This window comes from Anolis carolinensis, chromosome 6 (genome assembly GCF_035594765.1).
Source record: "Anolis carolinensis isolate JA03-04 chromosome 6, rAnoCar3.1.pri, whole genome shotgun sequence".
Classification (NCBI taxonomy): domain Eukaryota; kingdom Metazoa; phylum Chordata; class Lepidosauria; order Squamata; family Dactyloidae; genus Anolis; species Anolis carolinensis.
In genome coordinates, this window is record NC_085846.1 from 39759469 (window position 1) to 39785465 (window position 25997).

At 42.3% G+C, this 25997-nt stretch overlaps 1 protein-coding gene across 1 annotated transcript in view; it reads right to left on the bottom strand.

The window, feature by feature from the left end:
- The window catches only part of LOC100563670 (uncharacterized), a 31427-nt gene that overhangs the window by 2803 nt on the left and 2627 nt on the right, over positions 1 to 25997 (bottom strand). Inside the window, exons 2-5 of the mRNA XM_008113174.3 lie at positions 21016 to 21206; positions 20164 to 20267; positions 5314 to 7851; positions 3142 to 3350 (exon numbers count right to left, since the gene is read on the bottom strand). Coding sequence (XP_008111381.2) covers positions 3142 to 3350; positions 5314 to 7851; positions 20164 to 20267; positions 21016 to 21196 — 3032 coding nt within the window. The 5' untranslated portion in view covers positions 21197 to 21206. The remainder of the gene's footprint in view (positions 1 to 3141; positions 3351 to 5313; positions 7852 to 20163; positions 20268 to 21015; positions 21207 to 25997) is intronic.

The window sequence follows — 25997 nt, forward strand, 5'->3', positions numbered from 1 at the left end:
TTTAAAATAGACACATTACTTACACACACCATTTTTTCATTGTTTTGTGTGTACTAAAATTAGAAAAATGGCCTAAAATGGCAATACTGATAATGTCAGGGGAAAAATACCAGCCATTGTCCCGCATCCTTGTTATTTCAAAATATAACACATCGCTTCTAGCCTTTGATGGGACCCCAACAAACACATAGAGGGATTTGTCCATCCACAGCAGGGCAACCTTCCCATCATTTTCTGGATTGTAGCTTTAGATTTATAGGAGGCAAAGGCAAGCAGTCAGAGGATTCCTGGAAACTGGAGACACGAGTAACATCGAAGTGTTTATAATTAAATTGAGAGGTACTTGCTGGAACAGGTGTACGTACATCTTTGTTCAACGTGCCAAGGCAATTTAAGTATGCCTGAGCCAAAAACTTTTAGGATGCATGTTCAACGGAATGGAACATTTGGAAATTGGCCATATCCAAAGAACAGAGTTTTGTTTACTCCAGGCAATCAAGCAATTTGTACACCTAGATACACACACACACACACCACTCAAAATTCTCTAACACTTATAGGCTCTGTGTATTATGGGATTTTAATTTTTTTTTTGGCTCAAGCATAGTTCTCCCCCCGTCCCCATTATGCATACTCAAAATCTCGCTTGGTCCCATTCTTGATTACTGAGACCAGCATGGGGTGCTATCAACTATCTACAGACCCACTAAGAAAATCCAACAAATGCTACGTTCAGAGAAAGACAAGAGGGATCCTCTCACTTCTGCAGGAGTCTACCGTATACCATACAGCTGTGGACAAGTCTACATAGGGACCACCAAATGCAGCACCCAAACACGAGTCAAGGAACATGAAAGGCACTGCAGACTATCTCAACCAGAGAAGTCAACCATAGCAGAGCACTTGATTAACCAACCTGGACACAGAATATTATTTGAGAACACAGAAATGCTGGACCACTCTAAGAACTATCATGCCAGACTACACAGAGAAGTCATTGAAATCCACAAGCATGTGGACAATTTCAACATAAAGGAGGAAACCATGAAAATACACAAATCTGGCTACCAGTATTAAAAAAAACTCTAAAATCAGAACAGTAAATAAGGAACAACACTCAAAACATAGGAATTCCAGACATGAATCAATCGGGCAGCTAACACCTCTGAACAAAGGATTCCCCCAGGTAGAAAAAGCCAGGACATGAAGCTGGCAAGCCATTAATGCTAATCAAGGTGATTAATTACAACATTCACACTGGCCTCCAAAAGACAAGAGCTCTTTCTCCCACCTTGGACCTTCCACGGATATATAAACCTTCCTTGCTTAGTTTTTCCAATATACCTCACAACCTCTGAGGATGCATGCCATAGATGTGAGCGAAATGTCAGTAGAGAATGCTTCTGGAACATGGTCACACAGCCTGGAAAACTCACAACAACCCTGTGATTCCAGCCATGAAAGCCTTCGACAACACAACCTTTTGTTGCACATTTGTTATTACAGGCAGTCCTCGAGTTACAAACATCCAACTTACATATGACTCCTAGTTACAAACAGCATGAGACAACAGGAAGTTGGAGGAAACCTACCCCTAAGAAGAGTTATCATGGGAAGAAGGTGTCTCCACTAAATCTTCCATCACCAATCCTTGACAGAATGTAATTGTCACACAGACAGAAAATGAGGTGAAATCTTCTGAACCGAGGTTTAGGCAGTAAAATAAACATTACAGGGGTATTAACCCTTCCCTATGCTATCCAAAGGGCCCCTGGTAGTGGCACAGTGTGTTAAAGCACTGAGCTGCTGAACTTGCAGACCGAAAGGTCCCAGGTTCAAATCCCGGGAGCGGAATGAGTGCCCACTGTTAGCCCCAGCTACTGCCAACCTAGCAGTTCGAAAACATGCAAATGTGAGTAGATCAATAGGTACCGCTCCGGTGGGAAGGTAACGGCGCTCCATGCAATCATGCCGGCTATATGACCTTGGAGGTGTCTACGGCCAACGCCAGCTCTTTGGCTTAGAAATTGAGATGAGCACCAACCCCCAGAGTCAGTCACGACTGGACTTAACATCAGGGGAAAACCTTTACCTTTACTATGCTATCCAAAACTAAAAAATAAATAATTGGCTGGAGTTACACTTAAAAATGTACCTGTCCAGATCTCCATACAAATTCAACAAGAATAAACCTACAGAGCCTATTTTGTTCATAACTGAAGAACTGCCTGTATTTTCCTTCTGTTGAACTCTAAACAGATCAGCCATATCTTTATGGATATAGACTAGAAATCTTTCCACTCCATGGAAGCCAAAAGCATGTTTGCTACAGCAGCCAAAGATTTGTGTTTCTTTCAGATTGACATTTACAGTCATTCGAAAATCCTTTATCAAGCTTCCTTGGTAGCTGTCCTATCAGTAAACACAAACACTTGATCCAATATAAGTTTTTTCCTACATTTTCTTGGCACTTCAAATTACAGCCTGCTTTGGCAAACTTCTCCTGCCAGTCTAACATGACTGCTCATGACCTTGCGGCAGTGATCTTCTAATTTTTAGAGCCAACTGATATATATTGCACCATTTCAGAAACTATCATAATTTCTCACATGGGCAGCCATGGAGGCCCAGGTAGTCACTAAAGATAAGTCAAATGATGAAAAAACCCTCTCATACTGCCTAGTTAGAACAACTTGATTCTGCTTTAACAGGTACAGGTGCATCCAATGGCATTTCAAAGTGTGTAGCCAGAATTAAATTAGGGTTAAAGTGGAATCAAGATGCTATAAATGTATAGTATGAAAGGTTCTGAATTCAAGGCTGATTTGTTGTTATGTTGACTATCATCAAGTTGACTTTGAATTATGGTGGCCACATGAATGAGTGACTTCTAAATCACTTTATCATCAGCAGCCCTGCTCAGGTCTTGCAGAGTCAGGGCCATGGCTCTCATTATGGAATCCATCCACTTGGAATGTGTTCTTCCTCTTTTCCTGCTGCTTTCTACTTTACCAAGCATTATTGTCTTTTCCGATGAGCCATGTCTTCTCATAAAATAAGGAAAGGGTAAAGAGATTTCTGGAGACACCTGTAGAGAACATTTGAGAAACCTCAATAGTACACTGATCTTGGAACACATACCTGACCTTTCCCCCTTCCATGGAGGTCTTGTGGGGAAGGGATCCCCACACCACCTTTTCTTCTGTGCCACAGGTCTGGATTTGGAAGATCAGGTTATGTTTAAATGCCTTGCGTAGGAGCAACATCAATCGTCGTCCCTCTGGATTGTCTGGGAGGAAAGCCTCAAAGCGGCCTCCTCGGTATGGACAACCTGGGCGAGGATGTCCTGCCTTTGGGGAGGAAGAGAAGGTGGGAAAGATTATATTGGAAAAGCAAATATTATTTGAGATTTTTTCATAGAAAAAAATCAGGGATTTCGGAGGAAAAAAAAAACCCTCACTGATTGACCTTGCAGCTGAAAGGCTACTCAATGTTAATCAAGCTTGCTAACTGCAACATTCACACTTGCTTCAAACAGACAAGGACTCTTTCTCCTACCCTGGACATTCCACAGATAAATATACACTCCACTTGCCTCATTTCCAACAGACCTCTGAACAAACCTCTGTGGATGTTTGCCACAGATGCAGGCAAAACGTTAGGAGAGAATGCTACTAGAACAGCCCAAAAAACTCACAGCAACCCAGTGATTTCGGCCATGAAAGTATTCAACACATTCAATGACATATTTTTGTGAAACAAGATACTAAGATTCAAGTATACTCAAGACCCATTACATAAAATTTCTTTGTAAAATGATGTCTTTGATTTTTAAAATGACAAAATCAAGGTTTGCTCTTTGGAATTTTTAAAACATATATTTTCAAGCATGTATGATGGAATTTGTGGATGTTGAGTGTCTACTGTACACTAAAAATTTCAACAGGGAGACCAACAAGGCAAAAGTGATGTCAACTGGATGAAACCTGCACATCTATACCTAATGACAGGTAAGGACTATCTCTAGGTTCTCCAGGGCAATTTCTGGAGGAAGTTGACCACAGATTCACTCTGAGGACCTAGATATTCCTGGAGAACTGTTCCTCCAGGTAACAAGGGAAAATGGGTTTTCAATTCACTTTTCCCACTTTCATGGAGATCCTGTGTCTCCCAGCAAAAGCGGAGGGTCCACTATAATAACAACAGTATTAACAACAGTCACGATTTACCAGGATCAATACAGGATGAAGCTGATATAGCTTTAACAGCTAAAAAGAGCAGAAAGATATTGTCTAAAATTCCACCATCCAGAACTATGTAATGTTTTCTTCCACACTTCTAAACTTACTTCCCTAATGTGGCAGGTTGACTGTGGCAGAGAAACATGCAGCTATTGTTCTACACCTGGATTTGAAGTACTGCTACTGTTGTATAACAGATGTAAGAAATTACCGTATATACTCGAGTATAAGCCAACCCGAATATAAGCAGAGGCACCTAATTTTACCACAAAAAAACTGGGAAAACATTGACTCCAGTATAAGCCGAGGGTGGTAAATTTCAGAAATAAAAATAGATACCAATAAAATTACATTGAGGCATCAGTAGATTAAATGTTTTTGATTATTTACATAAAGCTCAAATTTAAGATAAGACTGTCCAACTCTGATCAAATCATTATTCTCATCTTCTTCAATGTAAATGTGCTTATGTATCCTTTTAATAATAAGAGAGTAAAATAATATATGTACTGTAATAATAATAATAATAATAATAAATAATACAGGAAAATAACACATGTAATAATAAATAGAGTAAAATAATAAATAATAAATGCAATAATAATAATATCAGAGTGAAATAATAAATGTATTAATAATAATAATAAAATAGAGTAAAATAAATGTAATAGTAGCAACAATAATAGAGAAAAATAATAAATGTAATAATACCAATAATAATAGAGAAAAATAATAAATGTAATAATACCAGTAATAATAGAGAAAAATAATAAATGTAATAATACCAATAATAATAGAGAAAAATAATAAATGTACCATATATTCTCGAGTATAAGCTGACCCAAATATAAGACAACCAGGACCCTCACCAGAGTATAAGCCGAGGGGGGCTTTTTCAGTCTTAAAAAGAGGACTGAAAAATTAGGCTTATACTCGGGTATATACAGTAAATAATATTTTGGCAATGTGCAAAACTGAGATGCGGCATAATTAAAAATCACCACCAAATTAGCAAGGGCTTCCTAGCTATAAATCTATGATATACAGGATGGAGTTTAAGACAGGCACTTACCTGTTGCACCCCATTGGGAATGTCATATATCACTTTCAGTGTTGGGTCTCGATAATAGCCAGGGAGGAACTGTGACAAAGTGGCAGCTGTGAAAGTTCCAGGGATGGTGGGTGTTACGCGGCATGGCGTTACGTGGCCATGAGGTGGAGAAATGCTCTCTGTTGAGGCGTAGGCCTTGGAAAGGATGTGGCGGCATGGGGTGTGGGGTGAACTTTGACACAAGTCACACACCCCGGCTGTGGATTCCCTTCCTGGGGGGGCAGCTCTTAGGTTCATATCTAAGGTAACATCTTCCTCAGTTGGCAAGGTATGTTTGCCTGCCGTTTGCGATGGTGTGGAGTCAAAAGTCCCTTGAGGCAGAATAGGCAAAGACTGAGGACCCCTCTCAGTTATACGGCTGCCTCTCTCTCTGCTGCAGCTCTGTCCAAAGTGGAACTTGTCTGGCAATCCTGGTCTGAGTTCTGCAACTGACTTTTTGAGGAGGCCTTGCTTGCAGGTGTCTGGGTTTTTGTCAAGGCTCCGGTCACTTGGGAAATCATGCATCAATGGATGGGCGCCTCTGACACCTAGCAATCTCTCAGTCTGGGAGGACAATTTCTCCCCAGGAGGGCCACCTGAGTCAAGCAGGCCCTCTGACAGGTTGGCTCTATTATCTTCCTTCAACTGCTGGAGACTCTTCTGGATCTCCTCTTGACTCTTCTCTTGCTGTGCCTCAGAAGAATCCAGCCTTTTAGACAAGGAAGCCATCCTCTTCTCTGAGAAGGAGCGGAATGCCTCCTGGATCTGCAACTTCACTTCACGAGGGTAGGCAAGACTCAGCATGTACCTTTCTCGGTTGACAAGAACATGCTCATGGCAGCCTTTCAGGTAGTTACATAGGCCAATCAGAGCCTCATCCTCAGGTCCTTCTACGGCTAGCTCAGAGTAACTGAAGTTGTCCCTGATGTGGTCAAAATATCTTGCAAGGCTATCTGTTTTTTTAGTATCTAAAAGCTCCCCATCGCCCCTTTGGACTGTAAGTGAAGCAGAGACACCAGTATATATATTCTGAGAATCCCTCTCCCGTTCATTCTCCATCTGAAATGCCCCTTCCTTGCTTTTCTCCCTCTGGTTATGTTCTTGGCTCTCTTGCTTCAAGTCGTCCATGTTGACTGCGGCTGCTATTTGTGACTCATCCATTAATGTGCTACTGTCCGGTGGGTTCTGTAAACTGCTGGATCTTCTGAGAAAAGGCCTTTGTTTTGAAACTTTGTGGTCTCCATACCTTGTAGTATCAAAAAGGTTTAAGGATCTGAAAGTATTGGAGCCAACATGGGGAGATGAAGGCCCCTTAAGGTCAAATCTTGTGATACCCTCAGTACTTGACAAAGTACTTCCAGACATAAGATGCAGTAGATCTTCCTTCATTGCTTGTGGGGCTTTCTCAGACTGCAAGAATGGCCTCATCTGGTCCTCTGATTTATTATCAGTAGCAGGTAAAAACTGCAGTTCACTGCTTGGGATCTGGTAATCAAATGTCTGAAGGAAGTCTCTAGGGAGCTGCTCTGCTAATGGATTATCTTGAGATGAAACAGATGAAAGTGAGGCACTGGAGCTGAATTTGGCAGCCAGTTTGTGCTTAGCTTTGTCACTGAATGTTGGTGAACTCACTTTCCTTGGCACAGATTCTGTAGGCAACTCCAACTGGGTTGGCATAACATTTTGCCCATTAATCAGCGGCAAGTGTGATGTTTGAGGCAGACCAGGTTTCTGATGATCCTGCACTACTTTCCTCGCTGCAGTGAAATCTTGGACAAATAGTTTTGCTTGAGAAACATCTACCAAATTCCCAACAAGATAGAAATACTCATGATCTTCATGGCACAATAGCTGTGGGCAGAGCTTCCGCAGCTCCCTCAGAAATTCTGTGCCCCATTCCATCCCCAATTCTTTCTTATTGATCTTCTCTTTGCGCAAAGTGCCTTCTAACTTCTGGGAAAGCCGAGAGATGGCCTGGTGAGCAGGCACAAGAGTACTCATGCCTCCAGTCTCACTGGATGAGGCTTGAATATAAAGGGTGGTGACACCATCACTGCTGACATCCACCACGTCCACCTTGTGCTGACTCAAGACATGGTTGATTTCCTGACTGCAGAATGCCTGGATATAATGGTAAACATCAGAGTCTATCACCAAAGAGAAATCCTCCACTGGCTCTACATGGCTCTCCCCAAAGTTTTGGGCAAGTAATAGCTTGCCATCATTCTGTTTCTTCTCTCTTTGTGTCTCCTCCTGGTGTGAGGCTCCATTTCCTGAAGGCTTGGCTGAAGATCTCTTTTGACTTGCAGAGAGACTTCTGCTTTGCTTGTTCTTGAGGCATCTCAACAGTTCAGAATTGAAGGCTTGCAATACTGTGTAGGGCCCTTTGACAGAGCAGGTCATCTCCTGGGAGTCAAACTTGATGCGCACATCTTCGTATTGCTTCTGGAGACGGCAGAGGATCTCTTTCCCATTGGGGAAACTTCCATAATCGATCTTCATGCTGACACACACAAAGATCTGAAGAAACAGAGTAAGAGCTTTGTCAGGTACATCTAGAATGGAACTATTTCCAAGGACACAAAGCACTGTCTATGGAAACACCTACACAAATAATCTGGCAAAGGAAACCTAAGTAGATGGTGTTGGGACAACCATATTCTGTTCTGTTCACATATACTCAAAAAGTTGTGGGTATTAGGGAATGTCAAATTCGTACATTAAAAGGGGAGGGAGAATGAGGAAATCTACTGCACTTCTTCCCCACAATTTGTTGCCTCACAACCAGAACTTGGTTAGAACATGTTACAAAATGAGTTACTTGTAATCACTTTTTTGCAGTAACAAAGATACAAGTGACATGGCAGCTGTAACTTGTCAAGGTACATATTTACATAAGTATTATTTATTCACAGACTTTCCAAAGATTTCTCCCCAATGGATGAGATTATGAGAGGGGGTATAGTGCTTTTTTGTTTGTATTTTTGGACTTTTATAGCAATACTAATGTGTACAAAATCAGTATTTTCCCCAAATGACACTAGTTTGTGTGCAAAATGACACGAAAACAATTCTTGCGCAAAGCAAACTTTTGCAGAGAACCCCTGAAATGAGACTAAAGCAGTAAGTATTTTTGATAATGAAGCCAATGTGTGTTCGAAAATGATAGTGTTGTATAGGATGTATAGGATGTATTTGGTTATACAAACTACAGATAATCAATTCTATTTGTACGCCATAGTAGGCTCATAGAAGGCTGCTTTACAACCTTACAAAAGTAGGTCAGACAAAAACAAAGGATAGGATTCTGTTTCATGGTCTACCTGATGTTTTTGGCCTTCAATTCCCAGAAATCCTAACAGCTGGTAAACTGGCTGGTATTTCTAGGAGTTGTAGGCCAAAAACATCTGGGGATCCCAGGTTGAGAACCACTGACCTAGGTCATTCAAAGAGCTCCAAGTTGAAGCTCAGTTAGGTTTCCTTTGGGAAATTCATCCTATATCCTGAGCTTTCCAAGCGCTATATATTTGTGACACACCATTTTTAGACATGCATCCTTTCGTGACACAGTAATCCAGATTTACTAAAAAGCCAGAGGTTAAACCGACCCCTTTTAAGAGGCATGGACACATACATATATTGTAATAACAAAATATATGGGGACACAACACATCTTATGAACAGCTTTCATTTATATATATATATATTAATATGACTTATTGCCTATTTTGTTGGAAACAGCAACCTTCTACAAGTGTCCACTACTTATTTGTTGCTTACTGTATTGTATATGTGTGTATTGGTATGCAGTTTTCCTTAGCTCTATGTTGTGGGAGGAGCTGCAGACCATGTGATCAGATCTGGGATTGTTCAGGACTCAGATTCCATTTTAGAAACACTTTGCTTTCAGATGCCAGTAGGAACAGTATGCTTAGAGACTTCAGTAGAAACAGATGTCTGCTTTTAGAAGTCAGTAAGAACATAAGGCATTAGACTTTCAATGTAGAAACAGAGATTCTCAGACCAGAGAGATGCTTTAGACTGTGGACTGTTGATTCTAAGAAAGATGCCCTGTGTTACCTACACAGAGAAACTACTTCAAATCCTATATGTCACTGGATTGATATGCAAAGTACCTGTATGCTGAATACATAAAGTTTGTGAATAAGCTATGTTGCTTTTAAAGAAGTCTGCTTATTTTTTGTCTCTTGAGAGCATGTTTTAAAGCAACCTTTGGGCCTCCAGGTGTTTTGGACTCCACAGTTCCTAACAGCTGGTCAGCTGGCTGGGATTTCTATGATTTGAAGTCCAAAACACCAGAAGACCCAAAGGTTGGAAACCACTGATTTAAAAGCAAATATGTTTTAAAGGAGAGTAGATGTTTTTGGGCAACTAAAAGAACACTTATGAAACTGCTATATATGTGTGCGCGTGTGCATTGGCATATTTTTGTCCCTAACAGTTCAAAGATATATCTAGTTTAACAGCTAAGAAACCTAACTGCCTTGCATGAATGACATTTTCCCAAAAGTTTATGGCATCACTTTTCAAAAGGTTATGACTCTAACAAGGTCATGCCTTTCCAAAGACCATAAAATCTCCAAAAGTTATGGAGATTTCCATTTTCCAAAATATTTCACATAGACTAAGAAGTTTCCCATTAAGTTCCTGTGACACACCTTGCAGTCAACACACTAATATATCATAACATAATAGTTTGGAAAGCTCTGCTATAATCCTTCACACTGATACTGTTTAGAAAGTGTTTAAGGGCCTTTCTGTAGCTTTTTTCAAAATCTTAATCAGGAAGACTTTGTTAGGACAAACATATCTTTATAGTAGTATCAAATAGAACAAAAATGTAGATATTTCTTTTGAGTTGTAATGTTGTTTTCTCTACCAGATGTCACACTTCACTTTCAGTTCCTCTTTAGCAATCTTAACAGTCTTGTTTATGGTGTTTAGCAATACAGTTTACTTATTTGGGCACTTCTGCCTTTTTAGGGCAGACTTCCATAACAACAGCTGCCTGACCTTGCTCTTATCTTCAAGTTCAGGGAGAACAATAGTTGTTTTGTATCTTAGGCTGTTGAATATTAATTCTTAGTGTCCACAAACTCTAATCTCTCTTCCAATTCACATTTCCATTGCTCCCTTTTCTTTCACATTTAAGCTTCCCAGATCACTTAAAATATTTTAACTGTCGGTTTTAAAAAAAGGTTTTGAGGCCGATTGTGCAAATTCTCTTATTCTTGCCAGAAATTCTTTCCCTCTTTGGGATTCAAAAGCCCTTTGAATGTTCATTCCAAGTCATTTCCGATGAATTTAGTGGTGTGTGTGTCACTTTGCTGGGACAAGTAATGACACGACGAGGACACAATTATGCTTTTGGTCCTACTCGTCTCACCCATATTCCATTTCTACAATGCTATGATGCTGAAACACCAGAAATGGAAACAATGGACACTTGTAGTTGACGCTCAGGTCCTCTTTTGCCTGGGAAAAAAGTTACACTGATGTGAACACACTAGCATCTGCCTTGTCATTGACTGCTTACAAGGCTCGATCACTCACTGCCATCTTCAGTCCATAAGAAAAAATTGCCCAATTAAAAAATATTTTCTGTAGCTAGCGCAGGCATGGGCAAACTTCGGCTTTCCGGGTGTTGTGGACATCAAATCCCACAATTCCTAACAGCCGGCAAGCTTCTGGGAACTGTGGGAGTTGAAGTCCAAAACACTTGGAAGGCCAAAGTTCGCCCATGCCTGAGCTAGCAGCTTCAGAGGCCAAAAGGTATCCTATTTTGTAGAGGTAGAGCAAAACAAAAAACAGCAGCTATTATGATACCAAACCATTCCTCACCCTAGTAGAGAAGCAATTACAGGAGCAGCAAAGGGATCATTCAGAAAGATGGTCTAGGTCTCATTCTTTGGCACCACCACCTTCCTGAAAGTGTCCCTTTTTCCACCACCTTCATTAACCTCTTATTCTAGTGAAGCAGTGGGTGAGAGCGCCCGTCTTTCTTCTCCCGATCTCATACTGAGGAAGATCTTAAGTTTCAAAAGGTATGGGTGTTCCACCACTGGCATTATCTCCACCTCACATGCAAAAGAGTCTGGAATAGGATGGCAGCCTCACCAGGGTGTCACTTCTTCAAGGACATGGTGTAATGGAGTTGGCAACGCTGCGAGAAGGAGGACACGGGGAACCCCTCTCTCTCCTTCTCTCTCAGTCTATCTTTCTCCCTGACTCATGCAGTTCTTTCTGCCATGTTGCTGCCAATGTCCAGATATCGAAGGGGCTGCTGTCCCTCTTGATTTCTCCCTTCTCCAGCTCTAAAAAGCCCTCCCCTCTCTTTGAACAGGCTCTGGCTCTTTCTTTCCCTCATGCTTTTCTTGCCTTCCCTCACACACTTTCCTCTTCCTTCTTTCTTTCCTTTCTCTTCCTTCTCTCCTCCTTCTTTTTCCCCCCATATCCCTTTCTTCTCCCTACTGGAAATAGCAATTGTAACGGAAAGCCTTATTTTAATGGGTATTTTTTATTTATGTTATTTAATGTGGTTTAAATGGTGAAGGTGGACAGGAGTCAGCTACTTCTGATTGGCTGCGAGTCGCCATGGTAACATAGCTGCTTCTGTAGAAATGTGACTATTTGGAGGCTAGCAAGAAAGGGGCGGAGCTAGCTGGATGAAAAAGGAGGGAATATTTTAAAAAGAGGTTAGTTAGGCTCAGGTTCTAGTGAGGGAAGCTAGAAGGAAGACTTCTAGGTGTTCAGTTGAGTTTCTAGCCTGTGTGCTAGAGGGAAGAGTATATGTGTTTAAGTGTGCAACTACAAATGCTGTATTGAAGTATAAAAAGGACTTGTTTAGGTCTTGGTTCCCAGCTGGGTAAAGCTGAGGAAAAAGAAATACAGTTGAGACAAAGTTTCTGTCCGTTTATTGATGTTAAAGAGTGAAATATATTATCTACATTACAGTAGAGTCTCACTTATCCAACATTCGCTTATCCAGCGTTCTGGATTATCCAACGCAATTTTGTAGTCAATGTTTTCAATACATTGTGATGTTTTGATGCTAAATTCATAAATACAGTAATTACTATGTAGCATTACTGTGTATTGAACTACTTTTTCTGTCAAATTTGTTGTATAACATGATGTTTTGGTGCTTAATTTGTAAAATCATAACCTAATTTGATGTTTAATAGGCTTCTCCTTAATCTCTCCTTATTATCCAACATATTCGCTTATCCAACGTTCTGTCGGCCCATTTATGTTGGATAAGTGAGACTCTACTGCAGGGGTCCCCAAACTAAGGCCCGGGGGCCAGATGCGGCCCATTGAAGCCATTTATCCGGCCCCCACGGCACAAGGGCAGAAGGTGGTTGGGCTAAATGACTCAAGGGGTCTCTTCTCTTCCAACCATCATCATCATGATGGCTGGGTGGCCATCTGTCAGGGGTGCTTTGCTTGTGCTTTTGGTGCACAAAGGCAGAAGGGGGTTGGGCTAAATGGCCCAAGGGGGTCTCTTCCAACCCTCCTCCTCTTCTTCTTCTTCTTCTTCTTCTTCTTATTATTATTATTATTATTATTATTATTATTATTATTATTATTATCCCAGAAGGGCAGTTGGTTCTCGCAGAAGCAGAGGAAGCAGGAGGACATTTTTGCTCCCTGGCTTCAGGTAGGATTTGGCTAAGATTTGGCTAAGATTTTAAACTGAGTTTGGGCTTGGCTCCTGTGGTCAAAGTCTAACTGTTGTGTGACTGTTGTGTTGAAAGAGAGCCAGGTACTTAAGTTGATTGACAGCAGGCATTGTCCCCTGTTAATTGAGTTTCTGGGAAAGCTTTATTTGCCAGTGTGAGTTTCTGCCAGAGCCTGATCCCAGAAGGGCAGTTGGTTCTCGCAGAAGCAGAGGAAGCAGGAGGACATTTTTGCTCCCTGGCTTCAGGTAGGATTTGGCTAAGATTTGGCTAAGATTTTAAACTGAGTTTGGGCTTGGCTCCTGTGGTCAAAGTCTAACTGTTGTGTGACTGTTGTGTTGAAAGAGAGCCAGGTACTTAAGTTGATTGACAGCAGGCATTGTCCCCTGTTAATTGAGTTTCTGGGAAAGCTTTATTTGCCAGTGTCGCGCGCCTTTACTAACTATCCTTTGCAGTACATACAGGAAACAAAGCAACATAAACAAATACACAAAGACGTGGTTTGTTGCAGTCTGCACATAAAGTGCGTGCATATTACTTAACTGTACAAAGATCCCACTTGGCCACCACGCTCACCAAGAGATGCAACAAAAGCAAAACATTCCCATCACATGCACCAGCTGTGGCATGTTCCGCTTTTTCACACAAAAACTAGACAACTACATCTGCTCCAAATGCAAACAGATGACTCTGATGGAGCAGAGGATCCAACAGCTCGAGCACCGTATTAAGACCCTTAAGGACATTCAGGCACTCGAGCTCTTCTTGGACACTGCACAACACGCTGCTGTAGATCAGCAGCCTGCATCACACCAACACCACCAAGACCATGATCAGGAACCTTATGGGGAGATCAACTCAAAGGTAGACAACCCTCAGGCTTGGAAGGAGGTCACCCATAGAAGGAGACGCAGGACCAGGCAGCCTCCGCAGAACTCCTCTGCTCAGCTGCATTTACACAACAGATTTGAAATTCTTACATCATTAACATACAATCAGGAAACACATCTTGTGGAGGACCACAGTTTCTTAGATACCACTCAGTGGACCATCCTGGATCAATGCGCAGGGGATAGCCCTGACAGGGACAGTGCATCACCACAGTCACACTTATGTAATCATGCAAATGCTCCATCCCCAATCATAGACCAGGAGCAACAGGAACATCCTTGGGAGAGTAATGGGCTCTCGGATGTATCTCAATGGATTGTCATTGATGAATGCACTGGGGATGTTGAGGAGGAGGACAACACTTTACACCTACATGATTCACTTCAACAGGAACACTCTTCAGGGGACATACACACTGTCTTGCACAAAAGGGACCCTGTCAATCCTCAAAGGAAACAGGTCTTGGTAGTAGGTGACTCCCTCCTTAGAGGAACGGAAGCCATCATTTCCAGACCGGATGGGATGGCTCGAGAAACATGCTGCCTCCCGGGGGCAAAAATACACCATATCACTCAGAGGCTCAGCAGGCTCCTAAAGCCCCATCACCCTCCCCACCTTATGTTGATTCATGTAGGTACCAATGACACCGCTAGGCATACTTTTCAAAAGATCACAAATGATTTTCGAGCTCTGGGAACAAAGCTAAAACTGTATAATGTACATGTGATCTTTTCATCCCTCCTCCCCGTTGTAGGACATGGCTCTACAAGGGCCGGAAAAATAGTACAGGTCAATAACTGGCTCAGAAAATGGTGTCAAGAGGAGCATTTTGGCTTCCTTGACCATGGTCTACTCTTCCAAGAGGATGGACTACTGGCAAGCGATGGGGTGCATCTCACACAAGTAGGAAAACATCTTTTTGCACACAGACTCACAAACCTCATCAGGCGCACTTTAAACTAAATCCACTGGGGGAGGGGAACAACAGCCTGGCGAACACTATATTACCCACGACCACAGGGAACCGCCGTAAGGCTAAACGGAGGGCTGCACAAACACAGCAAGGACCAAGTACAGAGAGCACAATAATCCCAAATAAACAGTTCGAGGGGAGGTCACAGGGGCTTACATGTCTTTACACTAATGCTCAGAGCATGGGAAATAAGCAAGACGAACTCCAACTCCTAGCACAGCACCACACATACGATGTCATAGGCATCACTGAAACCTGGTGGGATGACTCCCATCACTGGAATTTAACCATTGAGGGCTATAACCTCTTTCACATAAATAGAACAAAGGGGAGAGGAGGGGGAGTAGCTTTATATGTCAAAAACAGTTACGTTGCAGAAGAAATGCAAGACTGTAATCCGGGAAACCAGCTTGAAAGCATCTGGATAAGAATCAAGGGAACCGGGACTCAAAAAGATCTTGTCGTGGGTGTCTACTACAGACCTCCGAGTCAGGATGAAGGACTTGATGAAGCCTTCTGTCAACAGCTGACCAAACAGGCACAAAGAAGAGATATAGTAGTCATGGGCGATTTCAATTATCCCGATATCTGCTGGAAAACAAACTCAGCCAAGAGTACAAAGTCCAACAAATTCCTCACTTGCCTTGCAGATAATTTTATGGTCCAGAAGGTAGAAGAGGCAACAAGGGGATCTGCAACTCTTGATCTAATCTTAACAAATGTGGAAGACCTGATCAATACAGTTGAAGTGGTTGGTTCCTTAGGGGCAAGTGACCATGTGCTCCTGCAGTTTGCAATACAAAGGAATGCTGAAACTAAGACAAGTCAAACACGCATTCTGGACTTTAAGAGAGCTGACTTCCAAAAAATGAAGGAATTACTGAGCGGCATTCCATGGACGCCGATATTAAAAAACAAGGGAGTTAAGGATGGATGGGAGTTTTTCAAAAGTGAAATACTCAAGGCGCAAATGCAAACAGTGCCAACAAAGAAGAAAAATAAGACAAGTGCAAAGAAGCCAGAATGGATGTCCAAAGAACTTCTAACTGAGCTAAAGCTCAAAAGTGACATGCACAAGAAGTGGAAAAGGGGAGAAATCACCAAAGAAGAATTCAAACGTATAGCCAACTCCTGTAGGGAAAAGGTTCGCAAGGCTAAAGCGCAAAATGAGCTCAGGCTTGCCAGGGACATAAAAAACAACAAAAAAGGTTTTTTTTGCTTATGTTGGTAGAAAAAGGAAGAAAAAGGAGGCGATAGGGCCACTGCAAGGAGTAGATGGGGTGATGGTGACAGGGGATAGGGAAAAGGCAGAACTGCTTAATGCCTTCTTTGCCTCGGTCTTCTCACAAAAAGAAAGCCATCTTCAACCTCAGCAACATGGAATGGACGAAGGATTGGGGGAAATCCAACCCCAAATAGGGAAACAAGTTGTCCAGGAACACCTGGCCACTCTAAACGAATTCAAGTCCCCAGGGCCAGATCAGCTACATCCAAGAGTATTGAAGGAACTAGCGGAAGTTATTTCAGAACCACTGGCAATCATCTTCGAGAGTTCTTGGAGAACGGGAGAAGTCCCAGCAGATTGGAGGAGGGCGAATGTGGTCCCTATCTTCAAGAAGGGAAAAAAGAACGACCCAAACAATTACCGTCCGGTCAGCCTCACATCAATACCAGGCAAGATTCTGGAAAAGATCATTAAGGAAGTGGTCTGCAAACACTTAGAAACAAATGCGGTCATTGCTAATAGTCAACACGGATTTACCAAAAACAAGTCATGCCAGACTAATCTGATCTCTTTTTTCGATAGAGTTACGAGTTGGGTCGATACAGGGAATGCCGTGGATGTAGCATATCTAGATTTCAGTAAGGCCTTCGACAAAGTCCCCCACGACCTTCTGGCAAACAAACTAGTAAAATGTGGGCTAGACAAAACTACGGTTAGGTGGATCTGTAATTGGCTAAGCGAACGAACCCAAAGGGTGCTCACCAATGCGTCGTCTTCATCATGGAAAGAAGTGACAAGTGGAGTGCCGCAGGGCTCCGTCCTGGGCCCGGTTCTGTTCAACATCTTTATTAACGACTTAGACGAAGGGTTAGAAGGCACGATCATCAAGTTTGCAGATGACACCAAACTCGGAGGGATAGCTAACACTCCAGAAGACAGGAGCAGAATTCAAAACGATCTTGACAGACTAGAGAGATGGGCCGAAACTAACAAAATGAAGTTCAACAGGGACAAATGCAAGATACTTCACTTCGGCAGAAAAAATGGAAATCAAAGATACAGAATGGGGGACGCCTGGCTTGACAGCAGTGTGTGCGAAAAAGATCTTGGAGTCCTCGTGGACAACAAGTTAAACATGAGCCTACAATGTGATGCGGCAGCTAAAAAAGCCAATGGGATTTTGGCCTGCATCAATAGGGGAATAACGTCTAGATCCAGGGAAGTCATGCTCCCCCTCTATTCTGCCTTGGTCAGACCACACCTGGAATACTGTGTCCAGTTTTGGGCACCGCAGATGAAGGGAGATGCTGACAAGCTGGAAAGCGTCCAGAGGAGGGCAACTAAAATGATTAAGGGTCTGGAGAACAAGCCCTATGAGGAGAGGCTTAAAGAGCTGGGCATGTTTAGCCTGCAGAAGAGAAGGCTGAGAGGAGACATGATAGCCATGTACAAATATGTGAGGGGAAGTCATAGGGAGGAGGGAGCAAGCTTATTTTCTGCTGCCCTGCAGACTAGGACACGGAACAATGGCTTCAAACTACAGGAAAGGAGATTCCACCTGAACATCAGGAAGAACTTCCTCACTGTGAGGGCTGTTCGGCAGTGGAACTCTCTCCCCCGGGCCGTGGTGGAGGCTCCTTCTTTGGAGGCTTTTAAGCAGAGGCTGGATGGCCATCTGTCGGGGGTGCTTTGAATGCGATTTCCTGCTTCTTAGCGGGGGGTTGGACTAGATGGCCCTTGAGGTCTCTTCCAACTCTACTATTCTATGATTCTATGATTCTATGATTCTATGATTATTATTATTATCATTGAGGCTGGGTGGCCATCTGTCAGGGGTGCTTTGCTTGTGCTTTTGGTGCACAAAGGCAGAAGGGGGTTGGGCTAAATAGCCCAAATGGTCATTGTTATTGTTGTTGTTGTTGTTATTGCTTGGTGGCCAACTATAATCCGGCCCTCCAACGGTCCGAAGGGTCGTGAACTGGCCCCGTTTAAAAAGTTTGGGGACCCTTGCTCTACTGTATATACAAGTGGAACTGAAGAAACCTTTGCAACAAGTTACGCTTATTGTGCTAAAGAACCTATAAATAAACATTTCTTTGTTTTTAATAAAGACAGTGTCTTTAAGTGGTGAATTGCTCTACATTTAATGTGAAGATTTGTCTCTCATTCGTCCCCTCAGTGTCACATCACCGCATTCACGTGCACGCACGCGCTCACGTGTTTATTGCTGGCAGTGGTTGGGATCCTGAAATAGGGATCGCCCCCTGTCCTAGTGGGAATTGAAGTCCCATGTTTAATGTTGGCAAAGGTGTGGGATATTAAGAAAAAGATTCCCTCAGCCTAAATGTGAAGAGCTTTGGGCTATGTGGGTGTTACATTTAATAGTGGCAGTGGTTGGGATCTTGAAACAGAGATTTCCCCCACCTGTTTGTGAAGAGAGAGGTGTTTTTACAGCAATCTTCTCCAAGCCTCCTATACTAATTTGTTATGTATATGACTCAGATTGCTCACTGTATGGTATATGTATGTAGAGATGCAGTTTTACCTTAACTCTATGCTGTGGGAGAGACTGCATACCATGTGACCCAAATCAGGGACTATTCAGAACTGAGACTCCATTTTAGAGTTCAGATGCTATTAGACTCTCAGACTGTAGAGACTCTATTAGACACAGAGAGATATTTTAAACTTTGGACTTTTGAGTCTAAGAAAGATGCCCTGTGTTATCTGTTCAGGGAAACTGCTTCAAATCTACTTGTAACTGGATTGATAAGCAATGTACTTGTATGCTGAATACATGAAGTTTGTGAGTAAACCAGCTATATTACTTTAATGAAGACTACTTATTTTGTCTCTTGAGAGTGTGATTTAAACCAAGATGTTACAAAGGAGAGTAGATCTTTTTTTGGGCAACTGAAATAACACTTCTGAAACTCTGGTGTATTTTTGTGCATTGGCATATCTCTGTTCCTAACAGATCAGAGACAATAGCTTCAGTCTAATAACTGAAGCCACATTTGCCTTGCATGAATATTAGTGGATATTTACCACTAAAGAGTAGATTAACTCAAATGAATTTTAGCTCTTCTCTAGAAGTCATGCCTTTCCAATTCAACATATTTTAATTACCTCAAATTCAACATCCAATCGAGCACAACCTCCTGAAGCTGGAAGTTGGAAAATGTCGAATTACCTCTACTGTCTGTCTGTGTGTTGTATGTCTAATAATGGTGCTGAATGTTTGCCATGTATATGTGAATTGCGATCCGTCCTGATTCCCCTTCGGGGTGAGAAGGGCGGAATATAAATACTGTAAAATAAATAAATAAAGCCATGTAGGAGCTTTTGTGGTACAAAGGGACAAGCCAACAAACATACATACAGATATATTCTCTCTCACACACACATATGCATACAGGGCAACTATGGGAGGTCTAAAGGCAACATTTTCCAGCATTTTCAGAAGGTCACTTTGAATTTAAAAAAAAAATGCTGTTGGGGACCGTTACTAAAGGTGCTTCTTCCATTCACACTAAAATAGCATTTAAACAGAGAAGGGAAGCATGCTGTAGCAGCGCATGGTTTTGTGGTCAGTGGGGCAGCTAATCCATTATGGGTTTCAGTCTGAACTATCCCGAACTAGGTTCAGCACTGTGGATGTATTTCTTAAACTCCTGACTCGGGGCCCTTCCACACAGCCCTATATCCCAGAATATCAAGGCAGAAAATCCCACAATATCTGCTTTGAACTGGATTATCTGAATCCACACTGCCATATATTCTAGTTCAAAGTAGATAATGTGGAATTTTCTGTTGCTCGTAATAACAAGGAAGCCGCCAGTTGTTACTAGAGCTATGGCTCTCTATTTTTTTGGATATCATTAAACAACAGGATTGAGAAGTCTTGCAGGGACCCTGGGTTTACAAAGAAAGATTTGGAGGGCTGCATGTAACTGGTAGGTCACACGGTTCCCACTTCAGATGTATTGGCAACGCCACGTCAAGTTTCTCCCACTGTCACAGCATGTCACTCAGCTTGTTACCTCATTGGGGTTGAGTTCAACTGGGTATGGAGTCACTTCCAAAGGGTACTTTTTCCCATCGACAGACAAGATATGCTCTTTTGTCTTCAGAACCCGCTGGGCCACTGAATGGAGGGAAAAAGACAATCAAACAGAGGCAGCAGGAAACCTTTCTCTTCCAAAAGAACCTGGGAGCAGGACAAAACCCCACCACAAAACCTCATCCACACATATCTGCTCCTGCCACTAAGAATCTGGATTCTCGCTCCAATAGCCTCAGTGCAAAATTCACATTTCGGAATCCTGATCGCAATTTTTAAAATGCATGATCACTGTTGTTATATTGCTTTGATCTAATTTTACTTGACTATTATTTCTTTATTCAAAAAGAAAGAAAGAAATAACTCTGTAATTGTGTCTTGGTGTTTTTCTTTTAAGGCTGTAAGCCACCTTGAGATCTGCTTAATAAAAAAGAGGGATATGAATCCGATCAACTAATGAACACGTCCTTTGATTTTTTGCATATTTTTCTTCATTTCCGAAACAGATTTTAACTTAGCAAGAAGAGAGTAAAGACAGGGGAGAAGTTGCTTTGTATCACACTCCAATTGCTTGTACCATTCAAATGCTTGTTTTCGAAAGTAAATGTTTTTGTTCCTTTTAAAAATTATTAAAGAGCTTGTGTTTATTCTCCCCACCCCGTAATTCTCCCCACCACGTAATTTTGTAATGAGTATTTAAACTTTTTTTCATTGATCACACAGACCTAATAAATAAAGTCCAGGTCTTAGCTGCTAATCCCTTTTACCCATTCCCTGTTTGCAGAAAGATTACAATCATTATATCAAATAATTTTGCTGCTTGTCTAGTGACCTGTTGCATCCTCAAAGGTGATTACAGCACAGTCTGGAAACTCTGGTGTAAATTCAGTGTTGACGATCTCTCCTCCACCGTTGCGTGTTCTCAGAAAATGGATCATCAGCTTGTCGACAATCCGTTCTGGTGGCAAACTGGTAGGATATCCCCGGACGCAGACAGTACAGCAGGCAGACATGCTGTCAAATCTGGAAAAGAAATGTATGTGTGAACTGAAAGTCTATCAAGCTTTTGGCTTATCCACATCTTTGGTTCACTGCTCCACACCACACTACTACAGAAAGAAATTCTATCCCTATTGAACTTGTGAATATTTTGCAAAGTAGACCTTATTGTCATACACTAGAAATTTCAGGCTAATGGCCTCTTATGGCTGGCAGTGGCTGCAAGACAGACCTTAGAAATGTTAAGACTTAAATCAATAGATGCCAATGAGGGGAAAGCTGGAAATGTTTAGTAAAGGTAAAGATTTCCCCTTGACATTAAGTCTAGTCGAGTCCAACTCTGGGGTGTAGTGCTCATCTCCATTTCTATGCCGAAGAGCCGGAGTTGTCCATAGATCATGTGGCTGGCATGACTGCATGGAACGCCGTTACCTTCCCATCGAAGTGATACCTATTGATCTACTCACATTTGCATATTTTTGAACTGCTGGGTTGGCAGAAGCTGGAGCTCACCCCATCCCGTGGATTCGAACCGCCAACCTTCCGGTCAGCAAGTTCTGCAGCTCAGTGGTTTAACCTGCTGCACCACTGTGGCCCCTTCAAACATGTTTAGTTAAGTATAAATGCATATGTTAGTGTAATTACATGTCAAATATTATATTGTATTAAGTGTCTAGTGTGATCATTTTTGTAGAAGTTAGAAGATTAATTTAATACTGTGTGGATGTTTGCTGATTATCAACTGATCTTTAAAGTGCATAAATAAAAATCAATGTATGTTTGTCAGGCAGTTTGAACCACGAAGGCTGTTGTTAGGTGAAGTGGCCCTCAGTGATATCATTGGAAAAGCAAGGTGACATGTGTATGAGGGGAAGGGAGGAAGGAAGGAAAGAATGAGAAAAAAGGGAAAGAAAAGAAAGGTGGGAAGAGGCCGCAGTAGCACAGTTAGTTAAACTGCTAGCTGCAGGAAAATCTGTCGACCGGAGTGTTGGCAGTTCAAATCCGAGAGTTGGTGTGAGCTACTGACTGTCAGCCCTAGCTTGCTCTATGTTGTCTATAGATGCCTCATAGGTCATGTGGCCAACTTTGTTAGGACTGCATGACTGCATAGAGTGCTGTTACCTTCCTGCCGGAGCAGTACCTATTGATCTACTCACATTTGCATGTTTTCAAACTGTTAGGTTGGCAAAGCTGGGGCTAACAATGGGAGCTCACCCCGCTCCGCAGATTCAAACCTCCAACTTTTCAGTCAGCAAGTTCTGCAGCTCATCACCGTGACCTCCATAGTATATACACTAGTATGTACATAAAATCTCAACAAAATGACATTTTAGAAAAGGAAAAGTTGCAATTCTGGTAAGTCCACAAAAGGTAAGCCATTTCAAGCTCTGTGCATTTGAAGAAAAAAGGCATATTGAGTTGGGGGGAAGAATTTTTACAACTTCCCGCCATGTTGATACCTTTGGTTTTGTATGGGACATGTATCCACTTTTGGAAAAACGACACCGCAAATGCTTTTAAGGCATTTTGAGCTTGAGGCAGAGGCCAAAAAAATTAATTTTTTTCCTCTTGAGAAGGCAATTTACAAACTACCTACAGATCCACTAAGAAAATCCAACAAATGCTATGTTCAGCAAAGGACAAGAGGGATCCTCTCACCTCTGCAGGAGTCTATCGTATACCATGCAGTTGTGGACAAGTCCACATAGGGACCTCTAATGCAGTCATGCCGGCCACATGACCTTGGAGGTGTCTAAGGACAACGCCAGCTCTTCGGCTTAGAAATGGAGATGAGCACCAACCCCCAGAGTCAGACATGACTGGACTTAAAGTCAGGGGAAACCTTTACCTTTACCTAATGCAGCATTGCCCAAACACGAATCAAGGAATACGAAAGGCACTGCAAACTAACTCAACTTGAGAAGTCAGCCATAGCAGAGCACTTGAGGAACCAACCTGGACAGAGCATATTATTTGAGAACACAGAAATGCTGGACCACTCAAAGAACTATCATGTCAGACTACACAGAGAAGTCATTGAAATCCACAGGCATGTAGACAATTTCAACAGAAAGGAGGAAACTATGAAAATGAACAAAATTTGGTTACCAGTATTTAAAAAAAAACCTCTAGAATCAGGACAGTAGATAAAGAACAACACTCAGAAAATAGAGGATTCCCCCAGGCAGGAATTAGCCAGGCTTTGAAACTGCAAGGCCATTCAATGTTAATCAAGGTGGCCAATTGCAATATTAACACTTGCCTCCAACAGATAAGAGTTCTTTCTCCCATCCTGGACATTCCACAGATATATAAACCCCACTTGCCTAGTTTCCAACGACCTCACAACCTCTGAGAATACCTGCCATAGAGGTGTGAAAAACGTCAGGAGAAAATGCTTCTGGAAGATGGCCACACAGTTCGGAAAACTCACAGCATCAGTTTTGGGATGAAGCAAAGCCACTTGGTGATGGCTGATTCTGAACATCCATTGAAAAAACTGGGACAACACATCTATATATTGGTGTTTAATTGGTTTTGCTACTACTTTAACTCAATAATTTATTTTGTTCTCAAATTACAGATTTGCATTATTTGTATTAATAAATTCATCGGTCAAGTGACTTTTGTTCTTCCATACACATTCCCGCTCTGATGCAAATGTCAAGGGTCTGGAAAGATTCACGGCTGGGAAATAAATATATTCAAAACCTTGCTGCGGGAGAGATTATATTTCTCGTCTTTTATTTTTCTTTCAAAATGAAATTTCCAGGTTTGATTCCGGAGGCCACAAGGGAGAAGTCCCTCCTCCTTTCCTCTGCCACCCGCTGGCCCTGCTTCTCCTCTGCCCAGGTCTTGACAGCATCAGCCCAGTCTCATTAGTTTCAGAGGCGACAAACAAACGAACTCCGGGAGCCTCTCGCCCGCCAGCCCCGTCTACTGGGCCGTCTCTCCCATGAATAATGCAGGAAGCAAAGGTCCTGCCCTGCTTAACGCGGGTGAGGAGCCGTGCCGTGGACCCCCTCAAAAGCCTTCTCGCCCCCGAACAGGTGCAAGGACTGAGTCTCCCCTCTTGAATTATTCACTAGATAGCAAATTAACATGCAGAGAGGAATTTTGTGCATGTGATAAATATTCATGATACCTTGGGGCTTTAAAAAACACACTCATTAAGCCTAAGTGACATTCAGTGGAAGGGAGAAAGAGAAGGGGACATGAGTGTAAATACGGAGACACATCCAGCTGTGAGACAGAGGGGTCAGGGCAAATAGACAGGATTGATTATGGAATTACAGTGATGCCTTGACTTAAGAGTTTGAGTTGTTCCGTGACTGAGCTCTTAAAACACTCTTATCTCAAAGTGAATTTTTACATTGAAATGCTACTAATTGGCTCCGAACCCCTCGCCCCAATTTTTTTAAAGCATGTTTTTAAACTAAGGAGGGGCCCCTGGTGGCACAGTGCATTAAAGTGCTGAGCTGCACATGCGGACCAAAAGGTGCCAGGTTCAAATCCCAGGAGCAGAATGAACACCCGCTGTTAGCCCCAGCTCCTGCCAACCTAGCAGTTCGAAAACATGCAAATGTGAGTAGATCAATAGGTACTGCTCTGGCAGGAAGGTAACGGCGTTCCAAGCAGTCATTCCGGCCACATGAACTTGGAGGTGTCTACTGTCAATGCCGGCTCTTCAGCTTAGAAATGGAGATGAGCACCAACCCCGAGTCGGTCACGACTGGACTTAAAGTCAGGGGAAAACCTTTACCTTTTTTTTAAAACTAAGAAAATGTACTTTATATATAACAAATAATGTATAAATGAACATGTTGACATTTGTGGAGAGGTGGCTGCCAAGGTAACGGAAATGGTCAATGTTTTCTAATGTTACACCATTAAGCTGTATTTCTGGCATTGCAAAAGGATTGGTAGGTGCCTGTTGGAAGAGTCAACAAAAGTCACAATTGACACTGAAATACAACACCGTCTGAGCTCTGTGAGGGCAGCATTTTCTCGAATGAAAAAGAATGAGGACCAGGATATTCGTAGGGAGACCAAGATGCTTGTTTATAAAGCTATTGTCCCCCCAACCCTGTTATATGTCTGCGAAATGTGGACCATCTACAGATGTCACACTCAACATTTGGAACGATTCCATCAGCGTTGCCTCCAAAAAATCCTGCAAATCTTTGGGAAGACAGATGGACAAATGTCAGTGTGCTGGGAGAAGCAAAGACTACCATCACTGAAGTGATGATCCTTTGCCATCAACTTCGCTGGACTGGCCATGTGGTCCAAATGATCACTGTCTCCCAAAGCTGTTACTGTACTCTCAACTCAAGAATGGAAAACAGAAGGCACAGGAAAAGATATTTAAAGATGGGCTTAAAGCTAAACTTAAAAACTGTGGCATAGAAACGGAAAACTGGGAACCCCTGATCCTCGAGCATTCTCACTGAAGATTGCAATCTCCCAAAGTGGACAAGAGTAGGAGGCACAGGGGTTACTCCCGTGAAGCCTCAAAGCCCGGTACTCTCATGCTATCACTAACTCTAGCTCTTAACTCAAAACTGCCCTCTTATGTCAAAGCAAAGCCTTGTCGGGTGACCAGTCTTAACTCAAAACACTCTTAAATTGGGGTGCTCTTAAGTAGAGGTTCCACTGTGTATATCAACAGGCAGCAAAATCACTGTTTTTCTGGAAGGATAGGATTGATCAGGTCTTCATCTTTTGGTGATATCTCCAAAACATTTTCCTGGGTAATGTGGGTTTTGGCACTATCTTGGAAACAAAGTTTCTGAGACCTCTCTATAGCTTGGG